Genomic DNA, 19,779 nt, shown 5'->3' on the forward strand with positions numbered 1-19,779 from the left:
TCTAGGAGCGCACCGAGTAAAGCCAGGGCGAGAACGCCCGTGGGCGCAGGTGACTTCTGAACGGAAGTGCTCTTTGAACGCCGGGGCCTGGCGAGGGCGGGGTCGGGGGCTTGTCTGACTCAGTTTACCCAAGACCGGCCTTGCCCCCGCCTCTAACGCGCCGCCAGGAGGATCCAGAGGGCTCGGGGTCAAGGGCAGAGCCTGCTTCTTTTTCTTGAAATTCCCGCCCGGGCTCTGGCCAGGACTCTCCCCTCGGAGGTCATCACGTGCGCAGCCCGAACTGTGCAAACCCAGCCCGGGGCCCGGGTGGTTTTTCGGGTTTTCTTGCTTTCTTATTTCCCTTCGTCTTCTCCACAGTGGATGATTTTCTGCAGAAAAACGGCTGCGAAAAAAAAAAAAGAACCGATTTCATTTCCAGTTCCCATCACCGCGATTTCCACATGGATGTGACGTCGCATCCCCGCTTCCGAAATGCCCAGGTGACTCACGCGGGGACACCCCGCGGGGCGGGGCGCAGGAGTTTCTGAGCTGCGGCGGGGCGGGGCGGGGCCAGGCCGCCGGGGGCGGAGCGTCCGGACGGGGCGGGGCGGGGCGGGGCGGGAGCGGCGCGCGCCGCGGGCCTCCCGCGCGCGCCGCGTCCCCTGCCCCCTGGCGGCCGGCGCCGGCTCGGCCAGGCGGGCGGCGTCACGTGACTGGAAAGTCCCCGTGGAAATCCCCCCGGCTGTCGCGGTACAACTGAAAGGGTAGAAAGGAAACTGCGCAGTCTGCAGCCTTCGCAGCCGAGCGCCGGGACTTTGGAGTGCGCGGGGGCGGAGCGGCGAGCGCGGCCGCCAGAAGACATCACACACCCCCCACCCCGGCCGGTGAGCGAGCCCTAGCCCCGGCGTCCATGGGACGCCGCCTCGTGCCGACCCCCGCCCCGACCGCCACCTGCGGCGCGCGCCTGCGGTGACCGGCGCTTTGGGGAACTTGGGACTGACTCTGGGAGAGGATCGCGCCGCCCGGAGAGGTAACCCCCGCGCGCTGTGCACGGGCTCTCCGGGGCTGCGGGTGCGAGTCGGGCCCGCCTCCCTGGCCTTGGCTCTTGCAGCGTGCCCCGGAGAGGAGTCTGTGGCTCGGGTGTACCCGTGCTGGGTTTTGGAGTGCTGGGCGCTGCGGTCGCCGCGCCAGATGTTGGGGTGACAGCCAGCTCTTGCTTTCCAGTAGTGCAGAGAACCTGAGCTGCAGGTGCCTGGCGCCCCTTGCTCGGGTGGTCGTTGATGCTTCGCCCGTTTCTTTGCCTCTTTTTTTAGGGGAGAGGTGGAGGGGGTGCAATCAGGCACTGCATGTTCCCGGCCACGTAGGCTTTTGCAGAAGCTCTGCGGCTTCCTAGATTTTGCAAAACCAGCCAGTGGCGGTGGGATTGTCCAAGGGGCAGCGCCCCGGCGCTCAGTGGGCTTTGCATCGGGGTGGGCTCGCAGCACGGGGTCCCGCTTTTCGGCTGCAGCGATGGAAGAGAAGTGTGCATGGAGAAGTGGCTGGCCGGCTTGCTTTCGGGGGTGGGGAGTGGGATGCACTCCGGGAGCGCCGTGCAGGTTCCCGCCGCTCCACACTCGGTCTATCTCTGTACAGCCTGTGTCGTCTCACATCCTGCCACCTGGCTTCTCAGGAAAGCAGTGGTATTAAGTAAAGAAGAAGCTCAGCTCTTTCGGGGCTGGCTTTGTTTGGAGTTCCCGCTGCTCTGAGCCTTCCTTGGAAAGCTGGTCTGCTCAGGTGTCACCGGGCGGCATTTGGGGGGAAGCATGTTAATGAGAGCCTTCCGGCCCCTAAACCTGGGACACCAGCTTGCTCAGCGGCCAGCCAGCCAGCCAGCCGTGTTGCTTTGACGTCTTGGAGACTGTTTGTACAATTTTTGAGTTGTTGGAGCGTGCCTCCCAACGGTGGAAGTATTTGTTGATAAATAATTCATAAGTATCCGTATCGCAACAAAAATGTCTGTCCAAAGACTTCGAGTGAGGAAGGAGTGCAGTGAGTTCAAGAAGAATCTCATTGATCCTAGCGACCAAAAATAACGGGAGGGGAGGGATGATCTTTAAGTAAGACTCTGGGGTAACAGATGTAGGAATTACACGAGAAGGGTATTACTGCTTTTTTTTTTTTTTTTTTTTTTGGCATGGAAGAGCATTATAAATGTATCAGATGAATGTATATTTTAATCTTAAATGTGGAGAAGTCCCAGAACTGGAAACTTGGGCAGTAGGTTTCTCTTTAAAGGAGTCAGACTTGCAGGCTGTGCCTGAAGCTGTGAAGGAGGCCACACTGGTTATGAAATACTGTCTTTGCGTGTCTTGCATATGGTTTACAGCTCTCACTGGTTTAGATCCTTGCTGAGAGATCCTGAGATCCAGACAACAGGAGAGTGAGAAAGGCAAAACAAGGCAGCCCCTCATTTGTTAAAACTCTCCCTACTGCCTGTCTGTGTTCATCCAGGAGCGCCAGGCCCTGCGGCCACAGGTGTGCTGCTGTGGGCATGGAGGGTGCAGGTGTCGGGAGACCCGGCTTCCACGGCAGGACTCTTCTGGCATGGCTGTGGGGCCTGTGCAGGGCCTGTGGCACTGTTGCCGTGGCTGCAGACCGAGATGGTTGTGTGAATTCAGAGAGGGGAGTAGAGCCTACTCCCCTTCTTGGCTTTTAGCTCCAGCCTCACCGTGGCGTTGGCCTTCAGTGGGTGACTGGACAGCGCTTGTTGGCCGGGTTCATGGATGGATGCATGGATGGATGGAACAGCGGCATTGTGAAAGAGACCGTGCTATGCCTTGAAAGAGACATGTGTGTAGTATTTCTGTCCCTTCCTTGTGTGTGCAGTCCCGTGGTGATTTTGCCCAAATCCACCTGCTGGGAATGTTGGTTATCACAGAAGAGAGCACCATGCCACCCAGAGAGGGACTTCTCCCAGACCCCACCCAGCAGTCAGGGGAAGAATCCCAGTCCAGAATGACCACCAGAAAGCTCCTTGACAGCAATCGCGCACCGTCTGCTCCCCACCCACCCTCCTTCCAGTGGGCCACAAGAATTCAGGCTGTCGGTGGCTTCCCTAAAATCTGGGTTTCTTCTCCCTCACACAAAGGTTTAGCACCTTCCTCAAGGGGAAAGTTGCCCTGACAAACCGTATGATGCAGGAGTGGGATTGACAACTGTTAGGAAACTTCCCAGGGATTTTTTTTTTATGCTCTGAAATTGTCTGCATCTTCTTGGAAATTCACCCTTCCCCGGGACTAGTGATTGAGAGCTGGCTCTCTGCACAGCTCCACCCTGGAGAGGTCCACGGTCACACATCCTTCCGTGCTGTTGGCATGGGTTATTGATGCCAGCCTTTGCCCTTACTCCTCTTTGTTTGAGTGGCCACCTTGTTGAAAGTTTCTTCCTTGCGTGCATCCAGATTATCATTTCTTCCACCAAGTGATGATGCGTGAAGATTTTAGGGTGAAAGGTGGGCTGGAAATGCATGCATGTGAGTGTGGGTACCTACGTGGTGGTCATATACTCTGCTTGGCAGTGGCATTGAAATGATGGAGCTCCTATGTCTGTTGTTGGATGTGTAGAGTTTCCTAGTTCATTGCCATTCTTCGTGTAGAGTTTCCTAGTTCATTGCCATTCTTCGTGTCTTACTTGGATGTTGTTAAGCTCAATGGCTAGGTTCTGAAGGGATGCTCTTAAAAATAGCAAAGCTTCTTGTTGGACATAAGCTTCTTGGCTGGTTATAAAATGTTGGTTTTCACTGGTTATGAATATCATCATAAACTTCACAAATAAGCTATCTGTGCTGCTTCTGGGCACTGGAGAGGAAACCCCAGTCAGCAGGCTAGGTGACAGCATGAAGCTGCAGGGTTTCTCATAAGACGTTTACCATTCTCCCGGCGTAAGGAGGGAGTGCTTCAGAGATAAGTCGAGACTTGCCCATGAGCAGAGATTACCTGGTGGTGGGCTTGGGGAGGGAGCCTCGTCTTTTCTCTGCTCCTGAGATGGAGCAGCTGTTACGAGTGGCATCCCCGCGGCACGGGAGCTGACATGGGTTTGTTGGAGCAGGCCCTGGTGCTGATGCAGACTTGGCTCCCTGGCAGACGTTACTGAAAACATGGGTTATCCCCCTCCTCCTCGCCATCCCCCCCCCCCATCCCTCCATCCCCCGCCTTCTCTTGTTTAGACTAATCTGTAATGGTGATGTAACTTACAACAGTCCAATGTGAGTTCATCTTTGGGGCCAGCTAGTATCCTGGGAGTCGAGTGACTAAGATCCTTGGCCTCCAGATTAGGGTAATGGCAAGATCAAACAGCGGGGTTTCCTGCAGGCAGGTATATAGGAGCAGCTTCAAAGGCTAACGGGTTCTTCCCCCTCCTCTTCAGGTGGTGGAGAGCACCATGGCTGAACAACTGCTTCCTCAGGCTTTGTATTTGAGCAACATGCGGAAAGCTGTGAAGATCAGAGAGAGGACCCCAGAAGATATTTTTAAGCCCACCAATGGGATCATTCATCACTTTAAAACCATGCACCGATACACGCTGGAAATGTTCCGGACTTGTCAGTTTTGTCCACAGTTCCGGGAGATCATCCACAAAGCTCTCATTGACAGAAACATCCAGGCTTCCCTGGAAAGCCAGAAGAAGCTCAACTGGTGTCGAGAAGTCAGGAAGCTGGTGGCTCTGAAAACCAATGGTAAGGGGGCCCCTTCAGGCTGCCTTTGCCCGGGGCAGGGGAGGCAGGGAGCTGGCTCCTCTGGTGCTGGGTCCTCATTCCTTAAGTTTTGGTAGCACCAGCCCAAACTCAAGTCTCTTGGGGCCATAGACCCCATAGTGTAGAACCTCTCAGAGAGCAAGCTTGTTCTGAAAACATTTCTCTTAAGGCTGTTTTCTATGGTTAGACTGCAGCGTGCATGCAGGCCTAGAAAATGCCTCTCCATTTAGCTGATTTATGTTTCTAATTCTTGCAGTGATGCTATTCCCTAGCCAATCATGGAAATATTAAAAGGCTTTCAGTTCAAACACAAGGCATGGTGTGCAAACTGGCATTACTCTCCTGAGCAGATACTGTGGTGTGCTTGGACTCTGGGATTAATTGGTGGCGTTTTGTGGGTTAACCAGTGAATGGCTGTTGGGGATGTGAAGGGCTCCTCTTGTCTCCTCCTGCCTTACCTAGGTTCTATTGCCTGTGGTTCCAGCAGATGAAGTAGAAAATAATTGAGATTTTTAGCGTGAATTTTAGACCTCTACTTCATGACTTTTGAGGATTCCTAGCCGTTGGATTTCTTGTATGCCTGTCTGCCCCAAAGGTCCTTTCTCCAGAAGCACTGTTTCCCACTCCAGGCTTTACTCTTTGATTTTTTTTTTTTTAAATCATTTCCATTGAGCAAGAATGTGTGCATGTTGGAAACATCTAAGCATTCTAAAGGTTCTATTTTTTGGATATAGATAATTGTTTTAAGAAACAAGTAGACTGTCCAAGATCAAGGAAGAGCTGGAATCTCAGGTCCTTATATCTGTGACAGTCTTAAACTGTCTGACCAAAATCATAAGTCCAAGAGCAGAAAATCTTGGTTGACAATGCTTCTGAAAAGAGCATGAATTCATTTAATTGGTCCATTAACTTCGGCTGTTTCTGACTTGGATCACTTAGAGTGACTGGCAAATGTGTGTTTTGCTTTATTTTGATTCTGGGTCTTTTGTACATCACCTCAACATCTTGCCTCTATTTATGGAAGCTTAGACTCTTAGAAACATGGGTAGAGAGCCAGCTGGGGACAGCTCTTGTCTACTTTGTTCTTGGCATTAGATCAAGTGATGAATAGAAGTAGGTAATTATATTAAGTCCTCATCAAGGGGCTTATATACCTGACAGTTTGTGGTTTCAGCTCTCCCATTTTGTTAACAAAAAAAGGGTGGCATTGGGAGAGTTAGTTGGAAACACAAACACTGCTAAATTAGAATTGGGATGGAAAGAGGAAAACTTTATTATCATTCACTGAAATAACTAACATTTTGCTGTATTTCCTGTTATAAAAAAAGGACCATAAAATAGTAAACACTTACTTTGCCAATGTCATTTAATTAAATCAACGAAGATCCATGCTATGAATAAGACTATAAAAGCAAGTGCATTTTGATAACATTTTCTGGGAAATGTGGGTTTTTTTTTTTTAAAGGCTCAGAATCCCTTTATTGCCCACTGTCAAGAAAATTCCTTGAAATTCCAAAAAAGGGAAGATGTATTATTTCAGGGAGGAGAGAAGTGACTTTCCTTCTCTGTTTTGTTAGTAGCGCTTTTTTCTTCTAAAAGTAGCGCTTTTTTCTTCTAAAAGCCTTCCCGCTGTAGGAGAGGTCTTCAAAGCCAGTGGTCTCTTTGGGGCTGGGGGTGATTCACAAGTTTGCATTTGAGGATATGAGACTGCGGTGAATGAGGAAGGGAGTAGGTGGCATAAAATTGAAACTTCATGTGAACAATTCCAGCGTCTATTGGCTGCAGCGATTTCACTTGTATAATGAGTAGCCTTATTCCAGCTCAGCCTGACCACACCCCCTTGGAAAGTCCAGGGTGCAGTTGGCAGTTTAAATGTCTACACCCCAGAACAAAAAGTACAATAGCTTGTTGCTCAACTGCTAGTCAAATAACTGAGCACTGGGGAATTCCAGATGTTACTTAGGGAATTTCATACTGGTGCATCTCAATAAAGAACTGAAAGTAAGCACATGAAGAAGAAGAAAAAAAAAAAACCTTATCTTTGCTCTAGATTTTGCAAAGGGGAAATTTCAACAGAATGCAACCATTGCCACACTTTTGCCAAGGCACAAGGCTTGAGCTATCTTTTGTGTTTATTGGTTTGAATTCTTTACTTAGCTGATTCTTCTACGTGGGTAAAATTGAAGAGTTACTGGCTGTGGATGTGTTTATTTGAGTTTTTGTTGATTTTGTTTTTTAATACAGTTTGGCTATAATTCAAATTTGATAAAAATTTCAATTAGCTTCATTGCCCTGCTTAGAGAGTGATGTAAGAAGACATTTAACTTTGTTTACAAAAAACTATTTTGCACTTGCCAAAAGAAATGTGCATTATTTTGCGCATGCCAAAGGAATGTGCGTTAAACATTCAGGAGTTAACTTTTTGCATTAAACATTCTCCCAAAATGTTTATTATTGGAGCAATGGGGGGTGGCTGAGAGAAGGTGCGATCTATTGAATGTGTATCTTACCCTGGAAAAGTCAGAAGTGAAAGGAATAAAAGCAGACCCTGATCTCCAAATGCCTACCCTAAACGCTGAATTATTTTCAAATGTAGACATCCAAGTGCTTTTGAACTTTGCAAAAGGACTTTACAATTGCTCACATGCAGGTTCACCTAAGGCGCTCCTATAGCTGGTCCTGGCAGGCCATAGGTAGCCTCACTTTGCATACCAGCCCAGGAGCCTCCCAGTCCCAAAGGCTAAAGTGCAATGGTCAGGTCGCTCACCACTGTCCCTGTCTAGTACACCCAGCCCCAGCCCCAGCCACGCCTGCTTCCTGTTTTGCACCTGCTGCACTCTGTTCTCACTGGGAGCTGGATAGCAGCCGTGCCAGTGCCTCAGCCAGGACTGTTAGGAAGGGATGGGTCTGTGGGGATCCCAGTGCAGTGCCCTCACTTCACAATAGGGAGAAACACTGCAGAGCTTGCGGACTTTCCCCCAAGGTCACCTACAGGAGGCAGGACAGAGCCAGGTGGGAGCAAACCACACTCCCCTAGCTCCCTTGCTGTCGGCAGTCCTGAGAAAGAACAATGACGAGACCTGCTGTCTCTCTGAAGCGCGTCACCGTGTGACATGCTCTCAGTGGCCCCTGATTAGCTGAGCCGGTTTATCCTGGGAGCCCTCGCTGGACTTTACACGCTGGTTCCTTCACTTTGCCTCCCTCTCCTTCCCTGGGGTCTGCAGGTGACGGGAACTGCCTCATGCACGCCGCGTGCCAGTACATGTGGGGCGTGCAGGACACAGACCTGGTGCTGAGGAAGGCCCTCTTCAGCACCCTCAAGGAGACAGACACCCGCAACTTCAAGTTCCGCTGGCAGCTGGAGTCCCTCAAATCCCAGGAGTTTGTGGAAACGGGCCTGTGCTATGACACCCGGGTATGTGGCATTCTGCTGTCTAGCCTCTGGTGGGTGAGGGGTGCCCTGGGCATGGGACTTACAACAAAGTCACATGAATTTGGCTAAGCGTCGCGTACTGGATGGAAAGCACCAGCAACTCCTGGGGGATGAGCCTGAGGCTTTGGCCAGTCCGGAGGCCGCGGGCCGGCTGGTTCCCAGCCATGGGGCTCTTGGTGTCAGCAGAGGGTCCCTATCACGGCTTTCTCCCTGGGCACTGTTTGCTGTTTCTCATTGTCACTGCCCTCCCCATGCTCTGGTGAGCAGCCAAATAGACACGTGCCTTACCACTCTCGGCCACAGGTGTGGAGTTTTTGTGTACGTTTGTGATGAGCTTCAATGTTAGGTCTCATCAGGGAGGTTTTTTTTTTTTTTTTTTTTTTTTAAAGAGCAGGTGCTGTCCTCATCTTCCTCCCCCACATTTGAGTTTGCCTTGTAGTGGAAAAAAAGTAAAGGAAGAAAACCAAAACGGGGGAAAGGGTGATCATCTGAATGATTTCAAGAAAGGGGGCCATGGGCTGTGTTATCTAAATGAATAATTGCAGAGTGAGATCAGAGTGACTTGGCGAGGCCGAGTATGTTCAACCATTTCTCCCTTGTACCCTTAGAACTGGGATGATGAATGGGACGACCTCGTCAAAATGGCATCCACAGACACCCCCGTGGCGCGAGGCGGGCTGCAGTATCACTCCCTGGAAGAAATACACATATTTGTCCTTTGCAACATCCTCCGAAGGCCCATCGTGGTCATTTCAGGTGAGACGCCCGCAGGTCACTGCCGTCTTCAGTACCGTGCGGCCTTGGTGCTTCGGCTCTTAGCGGAGGCCCACGCGACCCAAGTTAGAGGTGACGCTAGCTGGGTGGAAGTTACTGAGAGTCACCTGAGGCCCTTCATTTCCTTTCTCTTTCCTTACACAGACAAAATGCTGAGAAGCTTGGAATCAGGTTCAAATTTCGCCCCTTTGAAAGTGGGCGGAATTTATTTGCCTCTGCACTGGCCTGCCCAGGAGTGCTACAGATACCCCATCGTCCTCGGCTACGACAGCCAGCACTTTGTGCCGCTGGTGACCCTGAAGGACAGTGGACCTGGTGAGAAAACTGAGCGTCTACTCATGTGACAATTCCATGAGCTTCCAGATGGCAGGGGGCGTGTTCTGCTCCTCATGGAGGTGTAATGCTTTCAGTAGCAAGAATCGTGGTACCCCCACATCTCTGTGGCTGACTGCCGCGTGTTGTCAGCACGTTCATAGCAAGTAGGACATGGATACACATATGTAGGACTGCTCTGCTACTATTGCTATGTGATAGATGAAGGCGCACACAGGGCCTGACTCGGGTGGCTGTTAGCTTCCTAGAGTTATTTGGTAGCGGGCACAGCACTGTGCTTTCAATACATTCTATTTCTTTCGTTCTATCTGCACAGCATCCCTGTGAGAGGCAGGCATTGACAGCGTTAGTTCACAGGTGGGATAGGCGAGGCTCCCAGAGGCAAATCTGCACCTCTTGTAACATGATAGTGACCGAAGTAGGATTCTAACTGAGGTCGCTCTGACGCCACAGTGTGGGAAATCAAGCTGTAGGATGCACCACTTCCACGCTGCTGACTATTCCATGAGCTTCCTGAAAATAAGCGTGCCTGACACAGGGCAGGGTTTAGCGCTTTCTGTTTTCCTTTTTGCGTTTAACTGTGCTGAGATAATGCTTTGCTGTTCTTTCTGCATTTTCCAGATGTACTCATTGTTTGCTTGACTTTCCTTAGAACTTCATGTAGTGGCATCGTATTTACCTATGTCCTGTTTTCCCCCACAGAAATCCGAGCTGTGCCCCTGGTTAACAGAGACCGAGGAAGATTTGAAGACCTAAAAGTCCACTTTCTGACAGATCCTGAAAATGAGATGAAGGAGAAGCTCTTGAAAGAGTACCTGATGGTGATCGAAATCCCAGTGCAAGGCTGGGACCACGGCACGACGCATCTGATTAACGCCGCGAAGTAAGCAGTTTGTGTGTAGCGCTCTTCTTCATCCGTCACTTTGTGCTTCGGCTGTGTAGGCTGGTGCCGCTGCCAAGCTCAGCAGCACAGTTCCTCACAGCCAGTTTCCTCCAGGGTGAAACAGATTCGGTGTTCTGTGCACGAATGGGGCAGGCTCAGCCGCAGGAACACCAGCTTCGGTTTCAAATGGAAAGAAGTCGTTCGTCCACACTGGTTTTCCTGGATGTCTGGATGTGGAGAGTTAGAACTGTGGGTTTGAGATGTGCGTTTAGCAGTGGGTGTTCAAGCTCACTGAAGATGGCACATTAGAGTGCCTGAGTTCGAGTCCCAGCCCCAGCTTCTTGCTGGTGCAGGCTGTGAGAGGCAGTGGTGATGGTTCAAGTCATTGGGTTTTTGCCACCTGCCTGGGAGGCCTGGGTCATGTTCCCAGCTCCCTGCTCTGGCCCCAGGCCAGCCTCAGCTGTTAACAGGCATCTGGGAGCTTTCTGTTTCTCTTTCTCTCCATGTCTTTGCATGTCATATAATTTTTTTTAATTTAAGTGCATCTATGTTAAGGATAGTTTCCTTGTTGTTCTTAATTGCTCTAGTACATTCAGGAGTTTCCAGAAGTTCATGGGAAAGTAGAATTAAAAGATAAGTTTGACGGCTAGTGCTATGGCAAGGCCGGTTAAGCCACCAACTGCAATGCCGGCATCCCATGAGAGCACAGGATTGAGTCCCGGCTGCTCTGCTTCTAATCCAGCTCCCTGCTAATGTGCCTGGGAAAGCAGCGGAGGATGGCCCAAATCCCTGGGTCCCTGCACCCACATGGGAGAACTGGATGAAGCTCCTGGATCCTGGCTTCACCCTGGCCCAGCCCTGGCCATTGTGGCCATTTTGGGAGTGAACCAGTGGATAGAAGATCTCTCTATCTCTCGCTGTCTCTCTGTAACTCTGCATTTCGAATATATACTTTTTTAAAAAAACGTTTGTTTTGGTGCAAAACAGTTTTAAAATCTGTGCATATTTTCATAATACACATTTTCCATGACCTTTCGGAGGTACCATCATATTAAAAAGACTAGCAAGTGAACACTCTTAGAAACAAGCCTTTTTCTCTTAGCATTTTGGCAAGGACAGACCCAGAGAGGCCTGTAGAGTTTGTTTATATGACAGCCCATGATTTTGCCACCTGGCAACAGGATGAGAGCCTCAGGGTACAGACTGAGTGGATATCAAGTCTTTTGGGTTTTTTTGTTTGTTTGTTTTCAAAGATTTATTTACTTATTTGAAAGTCAGAGTTACACAGAGAGAGGAGAGGCAGAGAGAGAGGTCTTCCGTCTGATGGTTCACTCCCCAGATGACCACAACGGCTGGAGCTGCACCGACCGAAGCCAGGAGCCAGGAGCTTCTTCTCAGTCTCCCACACGGGTGCAGGGGCCCAAGGATTTAGGCCATCTTCCACTGCTTTCCCAGGCCATAGCAGAGAGCTGGGTTGGAAGAGGAGCAGCCAGGACTAGAACCGGCGCCCCATGGAATGCCGGCGCTTCAGGCCAGGGTGTTAACCCACTGTGCCACATCGCTGGCCCTGGATATCAAGTCTTTAAACCCTGGCTTAAAGAGCTGCCTGTTGCTGAGACCTGGAAATGCACACGAGATGGCAGTGAGGGCAAAAGAGAGTCACTTTCTCAAAGTGGAGATTCGCAGATGGCGGACTCAAAAGTAAATACGGCACTTGGGGGTCTGCCTCTTTGTTAGTCATGGCAGTGAAGGCTGGTGGAGACGAGGCGCTAGGTTAGAATTAATAACCACAAAATAGAGAGCACCCAATTCCACAGTGGACTGTACTCATCCCAGACGAACGGCCTGGGTTCCGTCTCACTGCGCATTTGGCCTCCCAGAAGTGGGAAAGGAAAAGTGGCACAGCGAGCTTTGTGAGGAAGCAAGAGAGTGAGCAGGTGCAGAGGCAGCCGTGACCGAGCCCTCTCCTGGGAATTCCCTGTGACTGGCCGCACCCGGACTGGGTGGCTGAGGTGGTGACCTCCAGCAGCTGCGGACTGGTTCCTGCGAGGTTTGCCTCTGGAACACGTTAGCAGAAGTGGCCGACCGCATCACACTGGCAGGGCAGGCCCTTGGTGGGGACCTCATGTCAGTGACTAGTTCTCAGCCCCGCTCATGTGTGGCTCTGTGTCATCTCGTGTGTTTTCCCTTTTCATCTCCAGGTTGGATGAAGCCAACTTACCGAAAGAGATCAATCTGGTCGACGACTACTTTGAACTTGTGCAGCACGAGTACAAGAAATGGCAGGAAAACACTGACCAGGGGAGGAGGGAGGTGCACGCCCAGAAGCCCGTGGAACCTTCCAGGCCCCAGCTCTCACTCATGGATGTCAAATGTGAAACGCCCAACTGTCCTTTCTTCATGTCCGTGAACACCCAGCCCCTGTGCCACGAATGCTCCGAGAGGCGGCAAAAGAACCAGAACAAACTCCCAAAGCCAGGGCCAGAGGGGCTCCCGGGCGTGGCGCTTGGGGCCCCTCGGGGAGAGGCCTGTACAGAGTCCTCAGCCTGGCGGCCAGAGGAGCCAGCTGGGGGGCCGCATTCGGCGCCACCGACAGCTCCCAGCCTTTTCCTGTTCAGCGAGACCACGGCCATGAAGTGTAGGAGCCCTGGCTGCCCCTTCACGCTGAATGTGCAGCACAACGGATTCTGCGAGCGTTGCCACCACGCGCGGCAGCTCAGCGCGGCCCACGCCGCGGGCGACTCGAGGCATTTGGACCCTGGTAAGTGCCGGGCGTGCCTCCAGGACGCCACCAGGACGTTTAATGGGATCTGCAGTACTTGCTTCAAAAGGACTACAGCAGAGCCCTCCTCCAGCCTCAGTGCCAGCGTCCCTCCCTCGTGTCACCAGCGCTCCAAGTCAGACCCCTCGCAGCTCATCCAGAGTCTCTCCCCGCATTCTTGCCGCAGAGCTGGGAACGACACCCCCTCCGGCTGCCTCCCCTCAGCCGCACGGACTCCAGCGGACAGGACTGGGACGAGCAAGTGTAGAAAAGCCGGCTGCACGTATTTCGGGACTCCAGAAAACAAGGGCTTTTGCACCCTCTGTTTCATCGAGTACAGAGAGAACAAACGTGAGTGCCATGGTTGATCTCCCTGGGCAGCAGCTACCCCGCCCGAAGCGGGGGTTTATTCCTGGTCTTCAAGAGGGGGAGTCCATCTGGGCAGCTGGGTAGAATGGTCAGAGCCCAGCCTGCTTCTGCACCATGGGTCAGAGTGGCTTGGCCAGCTGCACAGGGAGGCAGAGGGCACGGTGGGGTCGCAGCAGCTGCAAGGTGCCGCCACATTTCCAAGAATCTATGGTAACCTGCAGATGGAGCACCTGGAATTGGTTTTCATAAGGCCATTCTGTGTGTGGCATATAAATGCCATAAACTCTAAGAGAGAGTTTCAACTAGACTTCTGCAGCTTTGGGCTAATAAAGAAATCTGGAAATCTGGGGTTGGGGCAGCCTTGACTGACAGAAGGAAACATTTGGGGTCTGGGAAATCTGAATTTGGAAGGAGGACAGGCAGTAAGTGTCTGCTGTGTGTCCTGGAACCGTCGCCGGTCAGCGCTCCTTGTGCAAGCTGGGCGACTTGTAAAGCAAAGGTGTTTCAGAAGCGGTGGTATCATGTTGGCTACATTTGTAGAAGTCTGCTCGCCGCTTCTGTGTTTGGAATCCATGTATTTCTGTACTGTGAGCGTTGCTGGGGCCTCGTGGCGACCCATACATTGTGCTGATCAGCATCCACTTTCTCGTAGATTTTGTAGCGTCCTCGGGGAAAGCCAGTGCCACGGCCTCCAGGTTCCAGAACACCGTGCCGTGCCTGGGCAGGGAATGCGGCACCCTCGGCAGCACCACGTTCGAAGGCTACTGTCAGAAGTGTTTCATTGAAGCACAGAATCAGCGATTTCACGAAGCAAAGAGGACGGAAGAGCAACTGGTGAGCAATCCCCACGCAGTGCAGGTCAGGCCTCCCCTGCGGGAACAGCTCCTCCCACCTGTCACAGGCAGGCTCTCTCCCCTCGGGCTCTGTGTCCCCGTGATAAAGGATCATTTTACAAAGTCACGGGGCCAGCATTGTGGCACAGTGGCTTAAGCTGCTGCCGGTGATGCCAGCATGCCAAATATGAGCGCTGGTTCCAGTCCCAGCTGCTCCACTTCTGATCCAGCTCCCTGCTAATGGACAAGGGAAGCAGCAAAGGATGGCCCAAGTGCCTGGGCTTCTGCCACCCACATGGGAGACCAGGCCGGAGTTCCAAACTCCTGGTTTTGGCCTGGCCCAGCCCTGGCCCTTGCAACCATTTGGGGAATGAACCAGTGAGTGGAAGATTCTCTCTCTCTCTTTCTCTGTCTCCCTGTCTCTGTCACTCAAGTCTGCAGGAAGATCTAAGGGATAAAAATCCCATTCACCTTATCTTCCCAGCTTGGAGGGACTGCTATTGATTTTCTTGAACTAAGCATACTTTAGAAGTCATTTTATAAAGCAGATAAAATCTGCCGTAGAATAAAACCTCTTCAAGCTTCCAAAAAGCCAGGTAGTTATCCGAGACTTCTTGAATTGTGGCAGAAACACAAACATCGCAAAGGCAGACTTTTTCAATGATCCTTTATCACAGGGAGAGAAGGCAGAAGCCAGGGGCTTCCACTTAGCGGCCTCAAAGCAGGCCTGCAGCTAGCTGTGGAGCGGTAGGAATTGGCTAAGTAAGCACAGCCGGTCCTCAGTCCCGACAGAAGAGAGCTGGGCCGGCTTCGCTGGGAGTGGTGGTGGGCTTGACCTCCTCAGGGCGAGGTCTGGTTTCCTGGGGATCGGAAGGCCACGTCCAGCTCGCTGATGGCACCTGCCCGCTGCTCCCTTGCGCGGGTGTGGAATCTGCTGTGTCCAGTGAGATCTTGTGCCCTCTCTGGGAAACATGAGCCACAATTCTGTCTGTTCTTTCCCCCCCAGAGATCGAGCCAGCGCAGAGACGTGCCCCGAACCACACAGAGCAGCTCCAGGCCCAAGTGCGCCCGGGCCACCTGCAGGAACATCCTGGCGTGCCGTAGCGAGGAGCTCTGCATGGAGTGCCAGCACCTCAGCCAGCGCGTGGGCTCCGGCGCCCCCCGCGGGGAGCTCGCCCCCGAGGAGCCCCCCAAGCAGCGCTGCCGGGCCCCGGCCTGCGACCACTTTGGCAATGCCAAGTGTAATGGCTACTGCAATGAGTGCTTTCAGTTCAAGCAGATGTACGGCTGACGGGAAACAGGCAGGCCAGCTGCCGCCAGCGTGGTGCTATACTCCAGGCCTCCAGAGCCCACTGGAGGGGCAGTGCCCGCCACAGGGAGTGGGCTCAAGCGTGGCTGAGCAGGGAACGACAGATAAGCTCTTCATCCCGGCCGTGATGGGCTCGGGTTTGGTGACCGGGAGTCAACCCAGCAGAGCCCGGGACTGGATCCTCCCGTGCCACCATGCAGAAGGCCCGGAGCATCTCCGGACCCGGACCCTGCCCGTCGGGACTGCCTTGTCATCTTGTTGAGGAAGAGGAGAGCTCACCCAGGCGGGTGGGCGGGGAGAGCCAGGGCCACGCCCCCTGCCCTGCCACCACCCCGCTCAGAGGGGTGAAGCTGAAGCCTCGTGGGACAGAGGCCCTCTGCCCGAAGCTCAGGGAGACGCCCACATCCAGAGAGTGTCAGGAGTCCACCGTGTCCCCCCTGCCACGTCCCCTTCCCTGTGAGCCGGCCAGAGAGCAGAACGGACTGTGACGGAGCTGCTGGGACCGACGCTGTCAACGATGGAAAGGAAACAAGCTGCTCTTTACAATGTGCACCTTTGAAAACTCAGAATATTTTAGTGGGAAAATGTGTAACTCTCTTGGTTATCATTGTCTGCTGAAGAGGTTAGCTTGAACCAAGGTGTGTGTAAATCTTGTACATAGGTGATACACCCTTATGTATGAGGGATTTTTTATTATTATTAATAATAGAGGTCTATGTGGGAAGACTGAAGAATAATAACCTATTTTCTGGTTGTTGCTGGGGCACCACCTGTATACACAGCTTCCGTGAACTCAACCAGCTGCCTTTGGAAAGGGAGCATTCCAGTTGTGTCTGTGTAATCCACTTTATTTATTTTATTACAAATGTCAAGATTATTTAAATGAAGCTTTTCCTCAGCTCTGGGGAAAGGCTGCGGTATCTCCTGTGAGACAGCATCTTTGCTTTGGTCGCGTTCCGGACCCAGGCGAGCTCCTGCCCACAGCAGGGAGTGGAGCTGCCTGCAGACACCTTGCTGCTTGCCTCCCTTGGTGAGAAGGAATTGTATCAAGAGGAAATCCATTCGAATCTCATGCCTCCCCCTCTGATTTGCTAAGAAGGTGTCCTGTGTTATGGGTGCTTCTGAGTATCCTACCTCCTTGGAGATATGATAGGCAAGAAGTAGGCATGAGATGGGGAGGGCGGTCACAGGGCAAGATGTGACTTTTCGTCGTGGTTTCATTTGCTGTGTTAATGCTGTGTCCTGGGGTTCTAGGCCATGGCCTTGAGTCCAGCCGTGGGACACAGAAACCAAGTAGGAAGCAAGAGGATGAGGATGTGTGTGTGTCATTGGCCTGCAGTTTCTCTGTGTGCTTTGTGTTACTGTCATTGTTACTCAGAAAGAAAAAAAAAAGAAAAAAGAGGGAAGTGTGTTTCTCCCAGGGGTAAAGGCTGCCACTTTTGGGGTCTAGAGTCATCACCCCAAAATATCTGTGATCCATAACTCTACATAGCCTTCCCTCGTGTTACCTGACATGTCTGTTCACTGATGTAAATCTTTATGATTTCTTACTAAAGATGTCAAAGAAACATCAGTGTGTTCACCTAGTTCCTCTAAAGTTGATAGCCTAATATTTTGTCTATCAATCTTTTCTTTCTTAATGTGAAAAGAAATGGAATTATTTATACTTGCTATAGAAAATATTTGAAATTTGCACATTTAGTTGTCTCATACTTTGTTGAGTTCCTTTGTTTTCCCAAATAAGTGTAACTTTCACAAGAGTCAATATTAAAAATAAATTATTTAAGAACATATTTTGCTGTTTTCTATTGATGAACACTGAAACAAAGCCTCAAATATGGAAACAACTTTCTAAGTAACTATATTTTGATGTACACTTGGGCAATGAATACTTCGCTCATCCATGGATGGTGAGGTTGCTTTTAAAAAATGATATGACTGTGTGAGCGTAGGGCTGTGCTGTGATAGACTGGCTGTCCCTCAGCAGCGTGGTCACCAGTGTCACTGTATTGAGAGGTTGGATCTAGTGCCAGCTCTTGGGGTATAGTAGGTTAAGTGCATCGTGAATCAGAGTGCCAGTTCAAGTCCTGATTACTCTGCTGGTGAGCCAGCTTCCTGCTAATGCATCCTGGGAGGCAATGAATGCCTGGGACCCTGCCATCCTATGAGGGACTCAGATGGAGTTCTGGCTCCTGGCTTTGGCCTGTCGCAGCCCTGGCCATAGCAGGCACTTGGGAAGTAAACCAGTGGATGAAAGATCTCTGTCTTTTCTCTCTCTTTCCAGTCTTTTCTCTCTGCCTTTTCTCTCTGCCTTTCCAGTACATGGAAATAAATACAATATATTTTAAAAGAAGTAAGCACGTAGTGGGAAGTAATTAAGCCATGGAGACACCACTCAGAATGGACCAATGCCTATCTTTTGAGAGTTAAGTTGAGTCTCATGGGACTGGATCAGTTACCACCAGAACAAGTGGTTATAAAGTGAAGCCATGCCAAGTAGAGACTGCTTCTTACTGCCTTTTCATTGTTAATGTTTCTTAAGGCTGTTTTGTTTTATTACATTGTTGTTGTTTTTTTTTTTTTAAACTTTGACATGGTCTATTTATTTATTTATTTTAAAGATTTTATGTATTTATTTGAGAGGTAGAATTACAGACAGTGAGAGGGAGAGACAGAGAAAGGTTTTCCATCTGTTGGTTCACTCCCCAGATGGCTGCAATGACCAGAGCTGTGCCGATCTGAAGCCTGGAGCCAGGAGTCTTCCAGGTCTCCCACACAGGTGCAGGGGCCCGAGGACTTGGGCCATCTTCTACTGCTTTCCCAGGCCACAGCAGAGAACTGGATTGGAAGAGGGGCAGCTGGGACTAGAACCGGAACCCTCATGGGATGCCCTTGCTACTAGTTTGTCAGAGCAATTGAGTCATTGGTAGGGTATCCCACATTGGAGATTTGGCTGATATGCTTCCCTGGGGTGTCATTGAACTTGTTCTTCTATACTTTTTTTGAGTCAGGGTCAACAAGGCAGGAATCATTGGCAGAGGTTGCTCTGTGTGTCTTGTTGCATGTTATCTGATACAAGCCATGTGAATACTTGTTCAGAGAAATCACAAAGATCAAGGGAGGGGGCAGCACTGTGGCACAGTGGAGCTAACGCCCTGACCTGAAGCACTGGCATCCCATATGGGCTCTGGTTTGAGTCCCGACTGCTCCGCTTTCCTGGGAGCAGCTCTCTGCTATGGCCTGGGAAAGCAGTGGATGATGGCCCAAGTGCTTGGCCCCCTGCACCTATGTGGGAGACCCAGAAGAAGCTCCTGGCTCCTGGCTTCAAATCGTCACAGCTCCAGCCGTTGCGGCCAATTAGGAAGTGAACCAGCAGATGGAAGACCTCTCTCTCTCTCTTTCTCTCTCTCTCTGCCTCTCCTCTCTCTGTGGGAAAAAAAAAGGGGGGGTGGGGGGTGGGCGGGGATCAAGGGAGACCTTCTCTCCTTTTTACCATTCTTTCTCCCATCTATCACCCAGCCTGAAAAAGTTCAGTTCTTCAGGCAACATGACGAACATAGCATTTGACCATAAGTCATCAGGATTTCTAGAACAGGAAGTAACTTAAAATTAGCAAGTTACTCTGACTCAGAAGCTTGGCTCACAGGGAAATGGAGCAGGGTGGAGGGCACCAAGGGAGTCAGAGGGCAACTGGGGGCTGCAGGCCCTAGAAAGCACAGGTATAAGGGCACTTCACAAAGTTCGTGGAAAATGGAAGTCTCAGTTTATTTTGGAGTCAAAGTTTTTGTTGAAAACCATGTGTTTTCATAGTGCATATTTTCCATGACCATTTTGAAAACCCTTGTATAGTTCCACTTTGCAGTGTGCGCATTGGTTTTGTCCACTGGGGTCCATGGCTTTCTTCAAAGTCTCAAAACAAATAAATGGTTTTCTGAAAAGGCAAAGAGCCCAGGCGTTAGAGGGAGGTATAAAAAGTAGACCTTGGAAGGAATGGGCTTTGCGTCAACTTGCCCAGATACTCACTCCCAATGCTGCAATAGGTCACCTATAGAGTAGGCATGGGGGAAGCTTAGATCACCCACAATTGAACTCATAATACTTGATGTCCATCCCTTCTTGCCAGGCTCGGGGAAGGGCATTCTTACCTTTCTGGCCACCTCTAGATTCCCCACCTCCCACACCCAGACTTCTGTGATGTGGTCTCCAGCATGTCCCTCAATCACTTCCTGCCTTTGCTCGTTGCCCATGCTTGTAAATCATTGACCTAGTCATGGGTTTCCTCTAGGTTAGACCCCCTGGCAGCTTCCTGTTGGTCCCAACGCTCTCCCTCTGTCAGCGCCAGTGGGTCACTGTCACTTGAGCAGTCTGGAAGT

At 51.2% G+C, this 19,779-nt stretch overlaps 1 protein-coding gene across 2 annotated transcripts; it reads left to right on the forward strand.

Moving 5' to 3' along the window:
* The first annotated feature begins 736 nt into the window (after positions 1-736).
* On the forward strand, positions 737-17,197 carry TNFAIP3 (TNF alpha induced protein 3). Of its 2 annotated transcripts, none has more exons than XM_062186824.1 (9): positions 737-863; positions 4,384-4,693; positions 7,936-8,126; positions 8,753-8,900; positions 9,063-9,233; positions 9,954-10,134; positions 12,336-13,246; positions 13,917-14,098; positions 15,104-17,197. In XM_062186824.1, exons 2-9 carry the CDS (start codon positions 4,399-4,401, stop codon positions 15,386-15,388), a joined length of 2,364 nt encoding a protein of 787 aa, XP_062042808.1. In that variant the 5' UTR covers positions 737-863; positions 4,384-4,398; the 3' UTR covers positions 15,389-17,197. The 2 variants fall into 2 exon arrangements, with proteins under 2 accessions (XP_062042808.1, XP_062042809.1); XM_062186825.1 differs by lacking the exon at positions 737-863 and adding an exon at positions 917-1,009.
* The last annotated feature ends 2,582 nt before the right edge of the window (positions 17,198-19,779 follow it).

This window comes from Lepus europaeus, chromosome 3 (genome assembly GCF_033115175.1).
Source record: "Lepus europaeus isolate LE1 chromosome 3, mLepTim1.pri, whole genome shotgun sequence".
NCBI lineage: Eukaryota > Metazoa > Chordata > Mammalia > Lagomorpha > Leporidae > Lepus > Lepus europaeus.